Here is a 20906-nt window from a genome sequence, read left to right as displayed (position 1 = left end):
ATAGCTCCCGCTCTCCTCCTCGCACGCTTATTTCAGTGGCTGGTTAGCTGTCACTTTATTATCATATCGGACGCCCACGGACAGTTAAATATTTCATGCTCAGAAGGTTGGCTCTGGAGAGCCACCGGGGCAAGATTAAGTGTCCCTCTGAAATTCAGCACCGCAGCATTACTGAAACATTCTTTGGGGATGATTCTGTGCTGGGAGAGCCGGGGCTGCATAAGAGATAAGCTCAGATGAACCACTCTTTGTACTCTGAAAGGAACTAAAACCCCGGGGGTGGTACTGTGGGTGTGGAGCGGCGTGTGTCGGGCGTGGAAACCCGGGGGAGGGTTGTGCCCCTTCGCTGGCTGATGCTCAGCTGCCTCTCCAACCCTGACCCAGAGAGAAAATTAAAATCTAGGGAAGAGGGAGATATTTGGAGATGCTAAGAGCAACGTGAGAATCCATCCCTCAGTCTGTTCTCTCCCTCCCCCTTACTCCCTGCTGGGTCTCAGGGCTGCCAAATAGATATTTTCCTCTGCAGCTGCTTGGGCTGGAGAGGCTTCACTGTTAATTGCCCAGGTCAGTTGTACTATGGCTTAGGGAAAGGCTCTGCAGCAGAAGGTTCTTTGGAAGGGCTGGATAATTCCCTGTGCTTTTATCTGAGCTGTTTGCAGCAGACACTGAAAGGGCAGAAGCCTTTGGCATGACTGTATTGGTAGCAGAGGTCAAGTGCTGGGCTGCCTGCACTGCCTCTGCTTCCTCTGCTCAGATGAACCCTGGAGCTGCTTCCTCCTGCCTGTAAACAAATCCCTCATTTCCCCTGAGGTGGCCAGACGTGCCCCAGGAGAGGAATCTGCTTTTCCTTCCCCTCATGTTTAGGTGAAGAAATCAGAGAAAGAATGTGAAAAATTCACATCTGTCTGCAATGGGGCAGGTCTCACTTTTTTTGAAAGTCTGGCTGGTTGTGATGGCAACAGTGAGATTTAAACATAAATGTAATTCTGTGGTTGTGTGTTGAATTAGTTCCCTGGATGGGATAATGCAACTGCTCAGAACTGAAGGCAACTTTCAGCCTCTGCATTTACCCGGGCAATATAAACCTTGTTGAGCCACCCCTGTCAGCAATGGTTGGCTTTCCCTCTGTGCTGAGCAGAAACAATGGCAGATTTATATTATTCTATTAATTTTAATGGCCTTCATGCAGGTGACTAAGGAGGAAGGTGTTTTTTTGTGCAGTTCTCTGTGGCTTCCAGCTGTACCAGGCAAGCTGAGGACTCTGCCTGATGGTCTGGTCAGCAGTAGGTGTGTCTGTGCAGGGCACAGGGGCTTGGGGAGGGATCTGTGGTGTCCCTGGACAGACGAGATCCTGATCTTGCTCTGGGCTGTGGTGGCTGACTAGGGACAGCAGAAAATCTGCTGCTTGTAAGCAAAGGGTCACATCCTTGCCCTGGCCGAGCGCTGCCAATGCCCTTTGTTGGGAGTGGAAGGTGGTGCTGCTTTGCCAAAAGGGTGGGATGGGGAAGGAATGATTCACTTGGCAAAGCTCATCCCTGTTCCCAGTTGCAGCTCCCCTGCTCCAAGGGCCTGGCCCAGAGTGTTGCTTTGTACTCTGTACTGTCCAGGAGCCCCATCAGCCCATGTCCCATCTGCTCCTGAGCCCCTGCTCCTTGCTGGAGTGGCAATGCACACGTGGTGCCCCTGCAGCTACTGTCAGGTGGGGCTTCTTTGTGAGCAAAGCAGAGAAACTCTTGCATCAAACATCCACGTATTGCCCAGGGAAGTGAGGACTGAAAATGCTCAGTCCTGCTCTATTGCGAAGCACGGTGGGGGCAAGGAGGCATGTGAGGGGCGTGAGCTCTCAGTCAGCATAAATATTTGAATCCTTCCAATTCTCTCTGAGGACTGAAGTGATGGGTTTGGTGTTCATCATTGGCTCATGAATATTGAGCAGACAGGGATGAGTGGGGCAGCGGCAGCTCATGGAAGGGTTTGGCTCAGAACAAGCTGTATTTGCACCTCTGAGGGAGGGGAGCTCTGGCCCTCAGCCCCACTGCCAGCCCCCTTTTCAGGGTGGATTAACTTGCTTCTGCTCTGCCTTTCTGCTCTGTGGAGCAGCTCCAGACCTGCCCTTCAGCCTGGTTCATGCTCCAGGCTCCGAGCAGGGATATCTGCAGTCAAAGCCTGGGGCTGCTCTTCTGCCTCGTAGGTGCTGGTAAGAAAAACAATCTGTTAAATGATCAGGGCAAAAAACAAGGAAGGCTGCTGTGAATTAGCCTCAGACCTAGCTCCTGACATCCCTTAACATCCCCTGACATCCTCCACTTCCAGCTGCCTGCTATCAAGTCAATGCTGAATTTGAATTTTGGAGTATCCATCTCACAAAATGAGGTTGTAGTTCTGTGTTCTGACTTAAGTCCTCCTAGGAAGAGATTAAATGTCCTTCAAAAAAAATCTAGGGAACTGAATAAAACATGCACATTACTTTATTTTATTTTTTTTTAGAAAAAAGGAGGTGCACAGTCCACCACTTTTTATTTTCCCCAAGTGAATTAGTTGAAGAGCTAATGAATATTCTGTAGCTAATTATGGCACTGGACATTCATCTCTGATGGCTAGCTGCATGTTGACTAATTCCATGTCCCCTGAAAGGAATGCTTTGCATCTGCAGCAACCATGGATGTGGTGTTTCACCGGTTCCTGACCTCTTCAAGGGCTGTTGGTGTCCCCTAAGGGTGGATGCCAGGAGCAGATGGCATATCTGTGGTGCCTTCCACCTCAGGCTTGGAACTAAGGAAGCAACTTGATGGAGGTTGTGGCTGCTGTGGGTGGGTGTCTTTAAACCTCATCTGGACTGTTGGGTGCTGGAGCACCCTGTGGAATCAGTGTCTTAATTACAGGCTTACTGTGGAGGATTAACAATATTTGCATTGAAATGTGAAACTTTCTGGAAAGCTTTTGATGCAAAACCTGCCTTAAAAACACCCAGGAGTTGAAATTCAGAGCTGCCAGCCAGCACTGTTGAAAGAAAATGCAAATATTCCCCTTGTTACTCAGGAAGAGCTGCTGGTTTTGTGCCTGGTGAAATTGCATGGTGTACAAGCTCAGGCGTCAGCCTCTGCCTCCCAAAATGTTTCATTTATTCTCTTGGTTCAGGTGTTCAAATCTCACCTTGCCCTGGGTTTGGCTGGTGGGACCAGGCAGGGTGGCTTGAATTGTCCCCGGGTGTCCCCTGCCCCAAGCTGACCCTCACCCACAGCTCACATTCCAGTTTCTCCTTTGCCTGAAATAGTTGTGATTTACTTTTGTCTAGGGCAGAAGCAGTAGTGGGGTCAGTATTTTTGGTCTTGATTTCTGCTAAGCAAGCATGGCCATCAGGGTCTTAATCAGCTTAATTATTGGGCTGATTATTCTATTGTCTCCAGATCCCAGTGTTTCCTCCTGTTTTTCCTGTGCTAAGGTCAGGAATTCTTACATCATCCCCATGTCCAATCTCTTCTCTTTGCCCCCAGTGGTGAGATTTCCTCCAACCTGATGAACTTTTTGAAGTGAAAGCTTTTGTGTTTCCACCATTTTTAAATCTGCTGCAAAGGCTCAGCCTGCTGGAATTGTGAGCCAATGGAACTAAGCCAATCTAAGCCAATGTAAGACAAATTACTGGTTTTACAGGAAAACCAGTGTGCTGAAAGGCAAATGTAAAGACCAGGCATGCTTTGTTCCAGCAGCAAGGGTTGCACACAATATATTTGCCAGTAGAGCAGCTCCATCCACCTCTGTGTGTGTTTGTGGGAGCTACTCAAGTGTGTGAACTCAATATTTGTGAATCAGAAGCTTTTGATTCTTGTGTGAATGATTCGTGCTCTGACGGATGTTTTGCTTATGTAACAACCTTGTGATCGTTGGCGTTTTGGGGACATTTTTGTTTCTCAGGAATAGGAATGTCCGGCCACAGTGTCCTTACTAAATCCAGTCCTTCATTATGTTCTCTTCCGCTTTGCATTGCATCTTCCAGCACTTCTCAAGTTTTTATTTTAAAAAGAGTCTTTAAATCTCTCTCTCCAGCCTGGAGCAGCTTCACTGCTCTTTCACACAGGCCAGAGCCAGCCTTGCTTAAGAACCTTACGTTGCTTTTGGGGTTTGAGTTAGGATGCAGGAATATGGCAAAACAGTGAATTGATTCAATGCTTTCCAGGGCTTTGCCTTTTTTATTGTGAGTCAGAGTAGCCATTGTCCAGTTGTTTCCCTGCTGTGGACAGATTTGTTGCTGCATTTGGCCATTCTCTTTATCGTGTCAGCATTGGGTTTTACTGTTTGTCAAAACAACAGTGATATTTGGAGGGCTGTGATACTGCAGATCCATCACACACTGTTGTGAAATTCAAGTTTATATCATAAGTTCCTTTTGCTACATGTTTGGATTCGTACAAAAAACATGGGCTGGAGAGTGGCGTGAAGCAACAGGCCCTGGTCCCCATCCAAATGAATTTCTCAGAGACCATATTAAGCCAGAAAATTTGTTTGCCTTTATCACTGGCAAACAGTTGCAGAATGATTTGAAATAAATTCAGCAAGTCTCTATGTGGTGTGGAAGGCTGCTGGGGGAGGATGGAGCACAGCAGCTCTTGATTTGAGTGCTGAAATGTGCCGTGAACAACTGGCTGGTGCAGTTTAGCTTTGAATTAATAAACGGAGCATTATGTTTTCCAGGCCTCTGGTGTTTGTTATGCTGAGTTCATACAGGCTGGTGTCTTTTGGAGACATGGAATATATTGAGTAGTGAAATATGAGCCGTGTGCTCCGTGAGATGGCAATGGGAGAACAGAAGCTGAAGCATCATAAACTGAACCAGAAGTGGTTTATGGGCTGTCACCAACCTAGAAATGAGATTCACAGCCCAAATCCAAATTTTTCAGGTCTGTACCTGTATTAAGGAGTCAGCGGGTATCATCCCAGATCCCACTCTTGCTCCATCCCTTTCAGACACGCTGGTGGATGCTGCAATCCTGCCATTCTTCTGCTCCTGGATATATCCCAGCCGAGTCTGAGCAGCCTCCCTTCCTCTTTCAAGGGTGCAGTATCAGTCAGTTTTGCTGGTGGTATCGGTGAAAAATTTTGAGGTTTGCTGTGGTATCGGTGAAAAATGGAAGTGTCAGTGATTCTGTGCTGCCCCAGCATCATCCATCGACCTGATAGTTCTCCCCTGGAGTTTAGAGCTGGGCTGTGATGGGGCTGCTCACATCATCACTGGGGGTTTGTTGTGCTCAAAGGGGTTTGAAATTGTAGAAGCAGCTTGTTTGGGGGTTGGTCTTTTTATAATTTGAAACCAAATCTTCCCCATCCCCCAGCTGTTAAAGCTTGGAAATAATGAAGTCTTAACTCCTGACACTCTCCTGGAATTGGAGAAATTTAAAAGACCGATAACCTTTCCACCCAACTTTGTAAGTAGCTTTTGAGACTGAAATCTGCTGCTGGAGCTGCTCTTGTCTGCTGAGCCTGAGCCCCAGGCAGGTTTGTACAATAGGTTATGAACCCTCAGTAATAAGGATTTATAATGGGAATCCTGCTATATTCTTAATTATAATCCTGCTGCATGGTGTCATTATAGTGCACTAATGCCCTCCATATGGCAGATAGTGTGCGCTTGGTTCTGTGTGGTTTTATTTAATTACAGACATTTATTCGAGGAACTTCACTGCTCAGAGTCTGATGCCTATGCAGGTGCACTGCAGGTCCTCCTCCTGGTGCTCAGGAGTCTGGTGATTTTTAAGCTGCCAGTTTGGGAAGGGGCCACAGAGGAAGCAAAAAACATTGACCCACACAAGGTAGGGAAGCCCTGGCACAGGTTGCCCAGGGAAGCTGTGGCTGCCCCATCCCTGGAAGTACCCAAGACCAGGCTAGACAGGGCTTGGGGCAACCTGGGATAGTGTCCCTGCCCATGGCAGGGAGTAGGAGTGGATGAGCTTTAAGGTCCCTTCCAACCCAAATTGCCTGAGGATTTTAATTCACTCAGGGTGACCATGCTGTGTCCTTGGGCCCTGATGCTGTGAGCAGAGACTGACGACAAACTTTGGCATTTGCATTGATGCTGACTGTATGGTGAGGTTTTGTGAAGCCACGTGCAGAAAGCTCCAGGAGCATCAAGTTGCCTCCAAGACTGGGTGTCACCCTGACAGTGATGGTCAGTCTGGTGCTGTCCAAACAAGGCACCTGCCCTGTGTGTGGGTAGACAGCCTGTGTTGTGTGAAGCTCTTTATTCAGGGGACAAAAGCACTGGGGCTGCTTTAATGGCCCCCAGTCTCTCTCGATGGATTTATTGGCTTCAAACTTGAGCAGTGGCTTCGGGAAGAAAAGCTGGAGAGATCAGTATGGACACCCTTGTTTGGCAGCCATCAGGGCAGGATGTGGAATGGGGCTGGCTGTGGAGCAGAGCCTCTGCAGAGCACTGTGTACCCTCGGGGACAGGAGGTCACTGCCCTCTACACAGATGTGGGACCTGTCCATCTCTGGGTCCCTGCTGCTCCTGCAGGCTGGGATCAAAGAGGAGATGTCCTTCATCCTACCCATGTATGAAGCTATTGGCTGCTCCTGCCACGAGCACTGTGAGGTGGGGAATTATACTGCTGTGGAAATGTCTCCTGTCCTGTAGCAGGACAGACCTTTGCATGCCACAAGGCTGGCTTGGCCTCGCTGGATTTCTGCAAATAAATGCCTGTTCCTCTGTTAACAGAACCCTGCTTGGGACAGTTTGTTTTGAGTCAGGTTCTGTTTTGGAGTCACTGGTCAGTTGCTATGTTCCCATGGCCACCTGCCTGCCTGGAAGAGGTTGCCCCAGCCCCAGCCGGACTCTTGGCCGCACCCAGCTCCTTTTTTCAGAGCATTTGTATCTTGTACTAAATGTAGGCAAATGTGAAAATAGATCCAAGAGCTCCAATCCTGTAACTGCTCCACAGCTCCTTCCAGGCACATTCCTGCTATGGGGTTAATGAGGGACACTCTCCCGTCCTTGCAGCCTTTCCTTCTCCCAGAGCACTTCAGCTGTGCAGGAGCTTCCCTGGTGGAGTTTGAGGGCTCATTGGCTCCCCCTCACTATCCCAGCCTGGAGCCAGCTGCCCCCCTGCATTAGGGATAACAGATATGGTTGTATTAATTTAGAAGGTGGAAGCATTTTGTGGTTTTATTTCTGTGGCTGTAAAACAGATAAACCATAAAATCCCCATCCCAAACCAACCCCGCAGCACAACCAGAGATGGGCACTTGGTGCTTCAGTGGAAAAATACAGGTTAAGCCAAAACAAATCAGAACTGAGTGTTCAGGCTACAACTAAGACTGAGCTGCAGCGCTATATTTAAACATGATATTTTTGTATTTTAATAATTAACCAGTGGGAAAGAACTGCCTAAAAAACTGTAGCATAGGCTATTTTCAAGGTATCTTCTCTTCAGCCCCAAGTCCATGCTGGAGTGCAGCTGAGGAAAGGCTGCAGAGGATAGGGATGCTCTAAAGCAGTGGTTCTCTCTCCAGGTTTGTCCTTCCCCTCATTCTTCTCTGTGCAGCCTCCTGACAGTTAAATCAAGCTGGTCAGCCATAAACCCGTGTTTGAGGTGGTGTGTGAGTCTGTTTGAGGTGTTTGCTTTTCGTGGAGAGCCGAGGGCAGGGCAGGATTTCCCTGGGCATTAATGGTAATAGCTGGAACTGTGCATAACCGTGACCAGCACTTGGCAAGGGAGAGCTGTGAAAGGTAAACCTCTGCCACGTGATTGTTTAATTTCCATTCAGTTTTATATAGCACAAGGCAATTCCCTGCTTTTGAGGAAGAGGTTGTGGGTGTTTCAGTGCATCAGAGGCACCTGCAAGTCCTCAAGGCAGTGTTGGAACTGCAGAGCTGGCAGTGCTGGGGGCTGAGCCTGGACAGCATCAAGTCTCTCTCAAAGTAGGAGAGGGCAGCACGATGGAAACAAAAGGACTTCGCCTCAGAGTTAATTTGAAATTTGAATCCAGCTAAAGATTCCCAGACAAGGTACAAGAGCAGATCCAGCTTAGAGATATACCTTGTCCTGAAGCTGATGGGCGCCAATCTGCAAAGTTTAATGTCCTTAAACTTTTGGAGCTTGAACTGAATTGACCTCAAGATCCAAATTATGCAGCAATCGCTCGGGTTGCAGCAGTGTCTCAGAAATCTTCTGCAGCTCGGGCTTAGTGCGTGTCCATGGAAGGGAGTAGAGCAGCCAGTGCCAGGGCCCTGGGAATTCCCGGTACCTGGGAATGGAGCTGGTTCTGCACCATCCCTGTATTTCCCTCCAGTCTTGCGTGGCCATAATGGTACTTGAGGGCACTGTGAAATTCAAAGGTTTTGCTGGAGAGCATTTACTGCTTTAGGTGTCAAAACCATCTGCTTTGGTGGTTCTTGTTGGAATGAATCCAGCAGGCCTCAGCTGTCTCCCAGTAGTTCCAGCAAAGGTCACATTCAGGTCCTGGCTCTGCCCAGGGGCCAAGGAGCAGAGAATGTTTTTGCCTTAGGGCAGGATCCGTGTGTCCATTGACTCCAAACCCCTCCTAACTGGAATTTCTTTTTAGATCATACTTCCCTTTTCTGCTATATGTGTTGGGATTCTGATTGTTTTTCCAGGATAATTTTGTAATCTCCCAGTAAACAGGCATTAACTGTGTTTCAAGTCCAGTAGAGGTGCTCATCCTCGTGGTTTTCCAGGGGCAGAGGAAATCCTATCCTTAATAGCTCTGTTAGAGCTCACAGGACTGCCTGGTCCCTGGTAAGATTTAACACTGCAGGTGCCATGTCCGCTGCTCCCTGCAGGAGGAGGGGTTTCCTGGAGATCTGCCTTGACAGGAGCCTTGTAAGAGGTTTTTTTGTTTCACCAAAACCCCTCTCTGGTGGAACTCAGCTCCAAGCTGTCCCTGAGTGTGCATGGCAGTCAGATCCAGCCTCTTGCAGCATCACACAGGGAGCGAGGCAGCCAGGGGTGAAGTCCAGGGAAACTTGGACTCCTTCCCCACCTATGTCCTTAAATGACCAGGAGAAAAAAAGTTGAGTAAGAATTGAGGTTCATTCCCCCACTGTATGGCCAGTCACTTTGCATTCAGCAGCAGCTACTCAGAAGTGCCTCACAGGGGTGTTTGCTTGGGAGATTTCCTTCTGGGAGTCTTATTGGAGGCACTTTTTTTGTTTGTTTTGTTTTGTTCCTGCTCAGTTATAGACTGAAGAGTGGGGTAAGCAACCAGCCCTGAGCCTCTCGAGTGTGTCACTCTTTGAGAGACAGTGAGGTTCAGTGCTGAGAGTATTGAAGTGTCTGAACTGACCAGCTGAGCTGCAGTTTGTCAGGTCTTTCCTCTTACAGACTAACCTGGGAATTGTCAGTTCTCCCTCTGCACCACTACACTGAAAGCCTTGATTTACAAATTCTGCTCAAGAATTACTTGAAAAGTTTCTCTTCTCATTTAAGGAGGTCTCCTAAAGGTTCACTGGGAATTGCAAGCCGCATGAATTTATTCTTCTGTGTGTGTGGCAAATGCAGCCATTTCTGTGCAGCTCTTAAGTGGACTCAGACCCATTCCAGCAGAGTTTGTACCTTTTCTTCCTCATTGCCTGAGGTTTGCCTGGAGCTGTAGACTGTGAATCGCTTACATCAGAGATGGAGCTGTCTCCTGCTCCCTCTCCCAGGTCCTTCAGGCATTTGTCCCATGGTGCTGCTATCCCAAATGATCTGTTTTCAAACCCTTTGGAAGCACCTGCTCCAGTGGGAGCACAGCTCCTTGCATAGGATTGGGAAATGTGGTGGTTTAAAAGATAAATCAAGCCAAAAAAAAATTCCCAACAAAACAGTGTGGGGAAGCAAAGTTCTCAGTCTGCTTGCTGGGAAGGAGTGGGTGACAGCATTGCTGCTGGTGTAGGGGGCTGTGTGCCCTACAGGGTGAGTGAAGAGTTTGGGGCTCCTTCCTGACCCCCAGGCTGTGCTCCAGAGGGATGGATTTGTTGAAGCTTTTTATTTCCAGGCACTGGCAAGTTGTGGAACGGAATGCTCTGCAGAGCCTCAACCTCTACATATCCCTTCTGAGCCATCCATCCCAACAAAGACTTACCCAGGCAAGGTGTTCAGGGTACCTCTTGTGGTTCAGAGATACCTTAACATCCTTTCCTGGATTTCTTCAGCTGTCACGTGGGAGGTGAAATCCTGGGCTGCTTTTGCCTTTTCCTTAGGCTTTATGAATAATGCAACCCATGCTTTTATTTTATTTCCAGATTGAAAAAATCATGAGTTCCATCGGCGAAGGCATTGACTTTTCCCAGGAGCAGCACAGGATCTCAGGTAGTATACCCGGCATGTGTCCGTCTGTCCTGGCTGTGCTCTGCACACAAACAAGGTGCTGGCTCCTGTGTGTGGATGTCTTTAACCTGTTTTGGCTCTGGGAGGGAGAGGAATGCTCTGGCACAGGAGGAGCAGACCTGGGTTCCCACATGATGCTCAATGCTGCTGCCAGCAGTTTTAATTCTACACTCCTTGGGAAGATTCCTTTAATTTTACTGAATGCAGCTGCAGGATTTTCCTCCTAGCTCTTTCCGTGAGGGCAGCAGCTATGCAGAGCAGGGCTGGATGGTGCCAGTGGTGGGTCAGTATGGGTGCCATGGTGGCCCTTTGCATGTGTTTAATCTGCCAGGTGCCTCTGGGAGGCTCCTGGGCATTTCTAAGTGCTATCGGTACCCACTGAACAAGGCTCTTGGAGGACACTTAAAATGTGAATTCCCTTCTGTGTCTTTGAATCGTGAGCAAAAGCAGAACTCAAGCTTGCTGGAGAGCTGCCATGACAAGGGATTCTGTCCTTTTAAATCCTTCACCTCCAGGCTGCTGCAGCAGAACAGCTCTGACTCGGGGTGGGCAGCAGCTCCTCCTGATGAGATGCTAGTGCAGATCCGCACACGCAGCTCACATGGGCTGCGACAGAGCTCACCTCATACCCATTTGTCACTCAGGTTTTTTCTTAGGTGAGGAGGAACCCACTGTTCCCAGTGGGAGTTTAGCCTGATTTGAGCTCTGCATTCCAGGGTCAGGTGGCTTTGCAGAGGAGTTGGAACTGTGTGTGGGTTTGTGCTCCCTGCTCTGACAGCCTCCCTGCGCCAGTCCGGGCTGTGATGGATCGATAGCACTAGGGAAAGGTCTGACATGGAGGGAAGAGGAAGAGCCAGTGCTTCTGCAGAGCTGCAGCTGTGCAGGGAGCACTCAGCAAGATGGACACCCTGGAGCAGGTGGGCATGGGAGCTGCTGTGTCTTGGAGCCAGAGGTTTTCCCACAGGCAGTGAGTGCTCTGTCACACTCAGTTTGGGATCCCTCATGCACAGATCTTCTGCTGGGCACATTCCTTGTTTGTCCCTCTTTTCTCTGGAGCAGGCAGAGCTCTGACAGCTCCTCCCTGGGAGCTCCCACACATTTGGCTTTTCCTCCACAGGGCTTTGTGGGACTGTTGTGCTTCAGGTCATGGTGAATGTGCACGGAACTGCAGGAAGCTCTCCAAACGTTCTCGCATACTTAAAATGAGTGAGGTTCGAGGATATTGGGACTTGTGACTAGCTTGGTGTCTGGAAATGTGAAATGCTTTATTGGGAGTTCCTGTGGGGATAAGAGTGTTTGGAGCTGCTTGTATGAGCAGTTACTCTGTACAACTGCCTTGTGTCTGGGTAATGGCTTGGCAAGGCCTTCTTGGAGCACCATCATTTTAGGGATATCAAGCTCCACCTGCCCTTTTTCTTAAGGGAGTTTGGCCTTGGAAGAGATGTTTGTGTCTCTGCACTAAATTTCCATGAGTAGGTGGGGTGATGTTGGTCCAGCACAGCCCATGCACTGATTTCATCCTCCAGAAAAATGCTAACTTCACACTAAAGATTGTTACTGAAACAATAAAACCTGAAGGCTCCTCCTGAACCCTGGGAGCGTCTTCCTCTCTGTGCTGTGGGACTTGAGAAGAGCCTTGCAGGAGGCACCACAGATTTGGGAATGCTGTGATGTCACAAGTCAGAAGTTGTGATCAGGGTCTTACCAGGGGTCACAAAGTACTGTGATTCTTCTGTTCTTGTATCATCCTTGTATCACACAAATATCAGGTGTATTTGGGGCATCTTACTTTTCAGCCTGGGATGTTTTAGGTGTCTGTTCTTCTCTTTGTAAAGGAATTCCCTCCATTCCCTCCCTCCAAATACTTCCCTCTCTTCATTTTGTCATGACTTGAAAGGGTTTTGCAAACAGAAAACCTGCATTTGGTGTCACTGTGGGTTTCCCTTTCAAAAGCAGAAATGTATTTACAAGTGCATGCAAGGCTGAATAAAGTAAGTAATTTTAAAAATTAAATTGAGGAGCTCAGGAGGAGGAGCTGCTGTGGTTTCGTTCTCCCTGCCAATACCCCAACAGCTCCCAGGAATGCTGTGGTAGGCAGCAAGTACTTCCTTACCTCTCTCTTGATAAATTAATTCTGTGCCAGCCACAAATCACTTGGATCTGTCAAAGCAGACCTGTGACATAATTTTTTAAAACCCCCAAGCCATGTTGTCCATCATCGAGTAAATATTGAGGAGTCAGTGATTTCCACTGGAGAGTTACGGAGCCGCTGCCTCCCTCCAGCAGGTGGGAGTGCTGGGAGGGGGGAGAGGATGAGGAGAAGGGAGGGACAGCGTGGGGCTCGCGGCTCAGACAAAGCCGCTGCAGCCGCCGGCGGAGCACAGGCAGCAGCAAGGGGAAAGGATGGAGGGGAGGATGGAGAGCTAGTGTGCAGGAGCTCCTGGCACACAGTCCGGGCTTAGCTGCTGCCCCGGAGCATGGGCTGGCTCAGGGGAGGGAGGCAGAAGCCTTTTGTGATCTCGGCATTGCTGCGTACGCTGGAAGGACCAGCCAGCGCTCCCAAATACCGGCACAGGAGCAACCCCTGGGACCAGACAGCAGGAATTACCCCAGGAATCTGCAGGTGACACCGTGAGCTCTGTGTGTGCGGCCATTGCAGCACAGTGGGGAGGGATGGCTGGAAGGTACCAAACTGCTTCAGCTGACCTGAAGGTTCAAAGGAAGCAAACAGGGGTCTCCTGATCATCCTTTTCTTTGTATCCATGCTGGAAACAGACATGCCAAGGAGCCTGGAAATCTGCCTGTCTTGCATAGCAAATTCCCTGATGATAAGGAGATCTCTGAACTTTTTTTTGGTCATACTTAATGTATTGAGCTTTACTAGAGGAGAGTAACAAGTCACTGAACTCATCCCAGGGGTGAGGGCTCATCTTCCAGGGCTTCCATAGATGTTGGGAGGAATCTCCTTTATCAGAGGCTGAAGAGGAGGTGCCAGGGCATAGCTCAGACTTGAGCTGCTGCAGGAAGAGGAGAGAGTGTGCTTGCATTTGCTTTTTTCCTTTTGCCATGGCTCAGAAGCAGGGAACCGAGATGCCTCCATCCTGCAGAGCTACTCCCCATCTGAGCGAGGGGCTACATGCGGCAGCTGTGCTCGGCTGAAGGAAATGAAGGAAGGGCAAATCCAGGTGTGTGCCCAACACCTGGCAGGACCAGCAGTGTTGGGTGAGAACCATCCTGGCTGTGCTGTCACACCGTGCAGACCTGGGGCTGGGCTCTCTGGGGCCAGCATGCTGGAACGCCAAGCGACGGGATCGCTGGTAGAATGACAGAGCCAGGGCTGCTGACCGTGTGCCTGGGGTCTCCATAACACAGTAACGGTGAGACAAAGCCCCTGCCATGGTTTGCTTCTCTCAGGACTGTTGGGGAGGAAGAGCACAAGCCCTTAATCTCCGCTGCTGCAGTCTGTGCTTCCTTTGTCTTGCGTGTCTTACCGCGGACAGCCACTCTGCCTGGGCTCCTGCTGCTTTCCCGAGCATCCACCGTGTCCGAAGCTGTTTTCTCTCAGGCTGCTCCATGCTCCCCGCTGAGCCGGGGCTGTGTCCAGAGGTGCGCGGATGAGAGGACTGGCAGAGCTCCTCTCCCTTCCGTCGCACCTGCGACTGCCTGGGAATGCCTCGGGTGGAAGTTTGCCGCTCTCCTTCCGCCCCCTTCCGCTGAGCCAAGGAGTGGATCCGCATCCCCGTGGGGTTGGGCTTCATGTGCTTGCCTGGTGAGGAACTCGTGAGCCCTGACAGCAGTGCCTGTGATCTCAGCACCCCAGCAGCACCTCTGAATCTTTGCCCGGGCAAGGAGTTTTTTTGCTGAGTGTGAACTGCAGTACAGATTGGTGCCCGGAGCCCACGGAGGCACTGAGAGCTTGTTGTCCATGCTCTGTGCACACAAGAGGAATTGTCTGCCCGCTGATTTGTTGTACTCTGAGCATAATTTTTTGAGTTTCTTTATGGTAATGACTATGATGTGGCAATGCCATCTGTCCTCCTCAGAGTGCCGCTGCTACCGCCTGAACGGTTTCTCTCTGTTCAAGCGGCTGCCGATTCCTCTCTCGTCAGGTTCGCGGATGCTGGAGCAGAGCGTCGGGGAGTGGCTGGAGTCCATCGGCCTGCAGCAGTACGAGAGCAAGCTGCTCCTGAATGGCTTCGACGATGTTCGCTTCCTGGTGAGTGCACGGGCAGGGACCCCGAGCTCTGAGGAACAGGCTGGCCAAAGCTTCCCGCGTTTCCCCGTGTGGGCGCCGGGCAGAGCCGGGTTCTGCAGCCTGGCACAACGGTCTTGGAGGGTGTAGAAGGTTGGGCAGAAGGAATAGATGAGGGTTATGTTGGATCTTCACGTTTAATTCAGGTGTTACTGGTTTTCTTGCTAAAATTTTGATGGAAAATTTTATTTAATCTGCCCCCTAAATCTTTACTATCCAATTTACTCCAGAAATGGGAACTGAAATTTGCTGGTGTTTTGATGGAACCCCTGAGCAGTCTGTGCTCTGGGCTGTGAAGGAGGCAGCAGACCTCTTGTTGGAACTGTACTTGCTCAGAGCATGCAGGCAGTATGTTAATGAGCTGTACCTAATTGCATTGACACTGTTGGCTCTGAAACCTAATGATGACAACATGGTAATGCTCAGGGTTGAGGGGTTTTAATAACCAGCATCTAGAAACTTAAAGCAGCATGGTGTAAAAGTCCGAGAATTCGTGTGGAATGATGGACGAACTGCAAAGAGGGAAAATCTTGATGCTGCAGGAGGGGTTCTCCCTGCACAGCTTAAAAAAATGCTTTTGAATGTGGACTCTAAGTTTGGCAAATAACAAAAAATGGATGTAAACCTTGGAAAAGTCATTTTGGCTAATGCAGTATCCTGCCTTGGAATGAGAGCAGTGACATTTCTGATGCTGGGGGCATTGCAGAGAGGCGACACCAGGAGGATATGAGCTGGGTGAGGGGTCTGGGAACACACAGTGGCCATCACTGGTGGGGAGGGTATGAGGGGCAGCTGGAGAGACACAGGAAGCCAGGAAAGGGATGGAGGCTCAAAGAAGTGCACACCTGAGCAGCATCTGTTGGGCTACTTAAAGGCAGGGTGTAATTATACTTTAAAAAATGACCTGGCCAAGAGGATAAGTGTTGTGGGATCTATCTAGCTGTGCCTCCTGATCTCCACAGAAAGCAGACAGGCCATTTGCTTTCCCTTCCCCTGGCAGGGCCAAAACTCTCCTCCAGAGCTGGGGTTTGCTATGGTTTTCACCCCGAGTCCCATCCTGGCAGTCCCAAACCACAAAGTGGACTCTTGGCAAGGGATGTGTGAGGGTTCAGCATCCCTGTGTGTGCTGGGACTCTTTGGAGATGGTACAACAAACTTAAATGAAATAACCTTGTGGATCCTCTTGGGATCCCCTGCTGATGGATCTGTGATCATGGTGGGGTCAGTGGCTGCTCTCAGCCAGCAGCTGCAGATAAAACACCTTTCCCTTGCCTGCCTAGGTGTGATGGACCTCACTCAGCTCAGAACTCCAGTAGCAAAGGTTCCTGTGTGTGTCCCTCTATGTGCTGGTGTTTGGTACATGGTAGGATTGTCTGTCTTCATAGCTGGACAGTTTTCTTCCCTGTCCAGTGCTGGGTGGCTGCTCCCAGTGCAGAAGTTGGCTGCTGCTGGATCCAGGGGATGGCACACTCATTTACTCATTCCTGTCAAATTTAAAAGCTCAAATAATTTCACAAAGATTTCCTGCAAACCCCAGCTGATTTCCATTATGCTGCTTATCTCCTTTCCTAGGGAGTTGACCCTGGTACCCGTGCCAGCCCTGAGTTTAAATCCATTCATCCCAGCCCTGAGAACTCCAAGCTAATACATCAACCCAGCAGGAAAGTTGAATTATTTAGAATCTTTCCTTCTGTGGTGTTCCTTGCCTTCAGCTTCTGGTGTTGGGGGAGCAAAACCTTCAGACAGAACACAAGTGAGGAACAAGTAGTTAATTTGGTTCTAGTGGTGTTTTTGATGTTCTTGGATGAATTATTAAAACTGCTGTGAATACTGAAGCTGGGCAGAGCAGGGGCTCAGGACAGCAAGCTCTGAGTGTTGGGTTGCCCAGTCCTTTGCACAACCATTGCTTTACTGGCTGCCCCTTTCAGTCTCTAACAGAGAATATTCCAAACTAAGAACGTTACTTTCCTGGAATTAAACAGTTTCTATGAAAGGATTAGTCTCTCTTAGGGCCTTACTGTGCTCAATATTTTGAGGTCCAAAGAATGCCAGGTAATGGTTTGCAAATCGCCAGGTGGGTTATGAGGTTAATTAAGTTTTAGTAGCCCAAACTAGGAAATTTGAGTCCTTTGATATTAAAACACGTGTTTTCTGTGCAGGATTTTGCATTGCATTGCTCCCTGCTCAGAGAGCTGCAGGGTGTTCTGGCATGCCAGGATGGTCCCTTTGCTCCGGGGTCCCCAGGTATCTTTTGGGGGCAAACCAGTTTTGCAGAAGAAGTGTGTTCAGTGTGCAGAGATTGTGTGGCTACGGAACAGGGCAGTGTCCTAAAAGAGCCCTCTAATTACTAAGGAAGATCCTCATCCCGTAGATACTTAGAGGAGGGTTAAGAACAGTCTAACAAGGAGTGTGTCCTGTCACTGCAGCAGAGACCTGTGAGAGCTGTGTCTGCAGGCACCAGGGTGCTTGGTGCTGTTCTTCACTGGAGAACCAGAGTTCAAAGTGCCCTGTCTGCCCCGGGTGTGGGACAGGGTTGTGAGAGACACAAACTGGGGGTGCCAGGCTTGCTGATGCTCTGGTGGCCTGTACTGCAGCCAGGTCTGGTTTCAGGAATTTTTGATTCCCTGGGTATTTTCAACTGACTCCTGAGTTAATCTATGCCCCATGTCACAAAGGCCTTTACCCCCAGGTAGGGAAATGATTCATGAGCACATTGTGTGTAAAGGGAGTTTGAAAAGTGCTCTGTAAATATATTTGGTTATTTAATTAGATGTTAATATAGGAAGGCAGAAACATGTGCTGTTTCCAAAAATAATAATTCTGTTATTTTCAGAACTCCAGGAACTGGGGATTAGGGGATTAGCTGTGCTCTGGCCAGGTGGCGGCTGCCTCAGTGGACAGGCTGCAGCTGGAGTAGGCAGCAGGGAGGGGGTGAGAGTCCTGCTCCTCTCAGGGTCTGCTGACCAACAGCTGGGAGAGGCTCGGGGGACCCACAGCTCCTGCAGGTGACAACGCGAGCCATGCATGTCTCACAGGCTGTGCTGCGAAAGGGAAAGGTGCTCTGGAACCTCCTCTTTGCTCCTGGGAGTTCCAGCTCTGCATCTGGGACAAAGCTGATCCTGATGAAGCACTGGCTTTGCTTGAGGGTGGGTATCACTGGCACAAGTCAGCAGGATTATTGGGACATGGATGTGACGTGACATTGGAGCGCCCTCGTCCGTGCATGTGTCCCTGGGAAGGGACCAAGGTCTACACAGATCTTGGATTGTGTAATCTTCTCTCTTGGCTGAGGGAAGAAAGGGGTGATAAAAGATGGATTTAGGTAGCTTAGCTTTCCAAAACACTGGAGTTCTCTTCCCACATCTGCATATTGGGCCACATCTCTGTGTCTGCAGAAATTCTGCTACTCCCTTCAAGTTGCCTACAGTAGCCACACCGTGTTTATGGACAAGGCAGGGAGCAGGCTTTCCCTGTTATTTTGCTGCTCTTGAGCACAAACCCCACTTTCCATGACAGCAGCTTCTTTCCCTCACCCTCTGCATTGGCAGCAAGTGACCTTCATGGCCAGCACCACTGCCATGGGGCAGTCGGACTGGGACACTCAGCTGCTGCTTTTCATATAGAGCTGGAATTGGGCAGCAGCCTGTGCAGGCAGCTGGGATTAGAAACAGCTCAAGTGGAGATAGTGCTTCCAATCCTCCTTCTCTGCTCCACAGCCCACTGGGATTCCTTCATCAGAGGGAAAAGTTTATTTGTGCGGTGGGTGAACACAACCGAGGCGAAGCAGCTGGCAGTGGCTGTACTGTCCTTAACTTAGCAAAAATACAGCTCTGTAAGTAGGGTAAAACCCTCAGCAGCATTGCCTGCCAAATGTGAACAGCTCCAGTGAACCAGGAATGCCCACCCCACCACCCAGGAGGTGCTTCCCACGTGGAGGAACGTGGCCCCGTAGCGTGTGCTGAGTTCCAGGAGCCTCATTGCCTCATCCCTCACCAGAGGAGGGGAATGAAAGGTCAGATCACAAAGCTGCAGCAGTGAGTGAGAAGTGTCATCCAGAAAAGTGCACAATAAATGGACTTAATTGTCCTTGGCAGGCAATGAGCTGGGAGAGCAGGAAAAATGTCACTGGAGTATGGACCAAGAGGGATTCTGCTGCTCCTGGAGTGTGGCCCCATCATGTCTGCTGTGCTCACCAGTGCATCTGCCACAGATGCCCCTTTTGGGAAGTCCATAGGAAATGGATTTTGGGATGCCCAGTGCATTCCTGGTCCCTGCAGCCAACAGGGATTAACCCAGGGAAAGAGCAGACTGGACTTTGCCCATCTGGAGAGGACAAGAACGTGGCCATTGTAATGAGAAGGAGTTGTAATAATTGATGGTGGAATTCCTCCACAGCAGTGAGGAAGGAAATGCCATTTACCTGTTCCCTCACACAGTGTTTTGTGATCCCACAGATCGCATAAATCTGTCTGAGATGCTTGCAAAAGCTTTCCCCTTCCCCCAGAGGGCAGGATCTTGCTGCTGCCCCGACAGCTTCCTCTGGGCTGACATCTGAGAAGGGCAAACCCCGCATGCTCTGGCAGTTGTACCAGTGTTCTGGAGTTGAACTTTTTATTCAGTTCAAAGATATTTTGAATCACAAATGAGCAGGTAAAATAGAACATAAACCAATTTTTATGGCTTTTTTTTGTTGTTGTTCAAGCCTGGATTCCCATGGAGTGTGTGGAAAGCAGCTAATGCTGATTCAATGAGACAGCGTCAGAAAGGGAAATCTGTTCTCTGCATGTAGTGCCCTGGGCTCCTCTGGGGCATTTTATTTATTTTTTTATAATTGGGGAGAAGTGGTAGAAAAATGATGGTGGTGGAAGAATGGGGTGTCTGCAAATAGTTGAGAGCACTGACATTAATTTTATTAAATGCAATTAATTTGATTAAATGCAATTCAAGGCCATGTTAGCCTGCGGTGTTGTTAGCTAATGGAACAGCCTTTACTCACCCTTCTCCTCTCTGTGTGTGTAGGCAAAAACAGGATAAATGTGGAGTTGAGGTCTTGGGTCAGGTTGGCTCACCTTGGCTGGGAGTGTGAGCTGAGCTCAGCACCTCTCGTGCCTTCCCAGGCCAAGAATAGCCTGATCCACATGTGACTGGATGTGAAAAAAGCCAGGTCTCCTTTGCTCTTGGGTTCCTGGGATTTGGGTGTGGCCTGACATCTGCACGATCCTCATTCTCACCTGGTACCTGCCCTTCTTGAGCACTGGCATCTCCTGTGTCCTCAGTCACTCAGCTCTGCCTGATCCAGTTCTGAATGGCCCAGCTTGGTGCACAGCTGCTGGTCCCCTGGGCAGCAGCCAGGCTTTGGAAATGCTCTGGGAATGTGTCTGCCCTAGAGCTTTTTTTCTATTTTCATACAGAACTTGTCCTTTTATAGTAGCCATTTGGGGAAAACTGCACCAACACATTCTGGTATCAGTTTGGACCCAGGAATGCTCTTTGAGGAACAGGGGCCCACCAGAGACCCCTGACAGGGTTTTACTGCATCTGCTCTTTTTGAAACACAGCAAGAACCACAGTGGGTGCAGGGATTTTTGTGCAGACTCAGGTGAGCCCTGTGTAGCTCAGGCCTGGGCTGTGTCAGGCTGGAACTGGTGCAAGCTCTCTTCAGCTGGGCAGAAGCTCTGAGTGGCTCTTTCTGGATTTGGTCACTGCTGCCAGCCCCCAGGAACACATGCCAGTGTCCCCAGACTGACTGTGCAGCACTAAATGAGCCCCTAAGAGTGGACTTGGACCCTGGGGTCAGGGTCTTTGCCAAGCGCCTGAGTGGGAATTGCTTCATTAATTTTGTTTGACATCTCCCCAGTGAGGTCTGGCTGGTCCTTGGGTGGTTCCCAAGGACTGTGCTTTATCCACCATGGTAGGGGTGTTTGTGTTGTCTCTGGAAGGGAATGGTGAGAGCAGAGGCATGCAGGAGTCTGGGGTTGAAGGAAGTTTGAGAATCTTGGGAAATGTGGCAGAGCTGTGCCAAAGTTCCCCTGGTAATAGGAATGGACTCCATGGGGCACAGAGAGGATGGAGTGGATTTTGAGGAGCAAAGTGGGTGGACCAGAACTGGCAACTTAGAGGATACTTATATTTGATTCATTAGTAGCTCCAGGCCCCATAAACATTACAAAAGCCATTAAAGTTGCAGTTAATTTTTTTTTTCTCTCAATAAAATTGCCTGCACTTGACAACCATGACCGATTCCCTCCACTGCCATTGTCACGCTGCCAGTCTGCATGAGGAAGAAAATTAAACAAAAATGAAGTGGCTGTGTGCTAATCTCAGATTTATTG

At 49.5% G+C, this 20906-nt stretch overlaps 1 protein-coding gene across 10 annotated transcripts in view; it reads left to right on the top strand.

Moving 5' to 3' along the window:
- The window catches only part of ANKS1A (ankyrin repeat and sterile alpha motif domain containing 1A), a 76845-nt gene that overhangs the window by 39988 nt on the left and 15951 nt on the right, over nt 1–20906 (top strand). For all 10 annotated transcript variants that reach the window (XM_088067232.1, XM_014258146.2, XM_014258145.2 and 7 more), the window contains 2 exons: nt 10238–10304; nt 14432–14538. In XM_088067232.1, coding sequence (XP_087923358.1) covers nt 10238–10304; nt 14432–14538 — 174 coding nt within the window. The remainder of the gene's footprint in view (nt 1–10237; nt 10305–14431; nt 14539–20906) is intronic.

The sequence above is a fragment of the Pseudopodoces humilis genome, chromosome 26 (genome assembly GCF_049639895.1).
Source record: "Pseudopodoces humilis isolate 2021_Gansu_Grassland_sample_001 chromosome 26, ASM4963989v1, whole genome shotgun sequence".
Classification (NCBI taxonomy): Eukaryota; Metazoa; Chordata; class Aves; order Passeriformes; family Paridae; genus Pseudopodoces; species Pseudopodoces humilis.
This window is presented reverse-complemented; position numbering and strand designations above follow the sequence as displayed.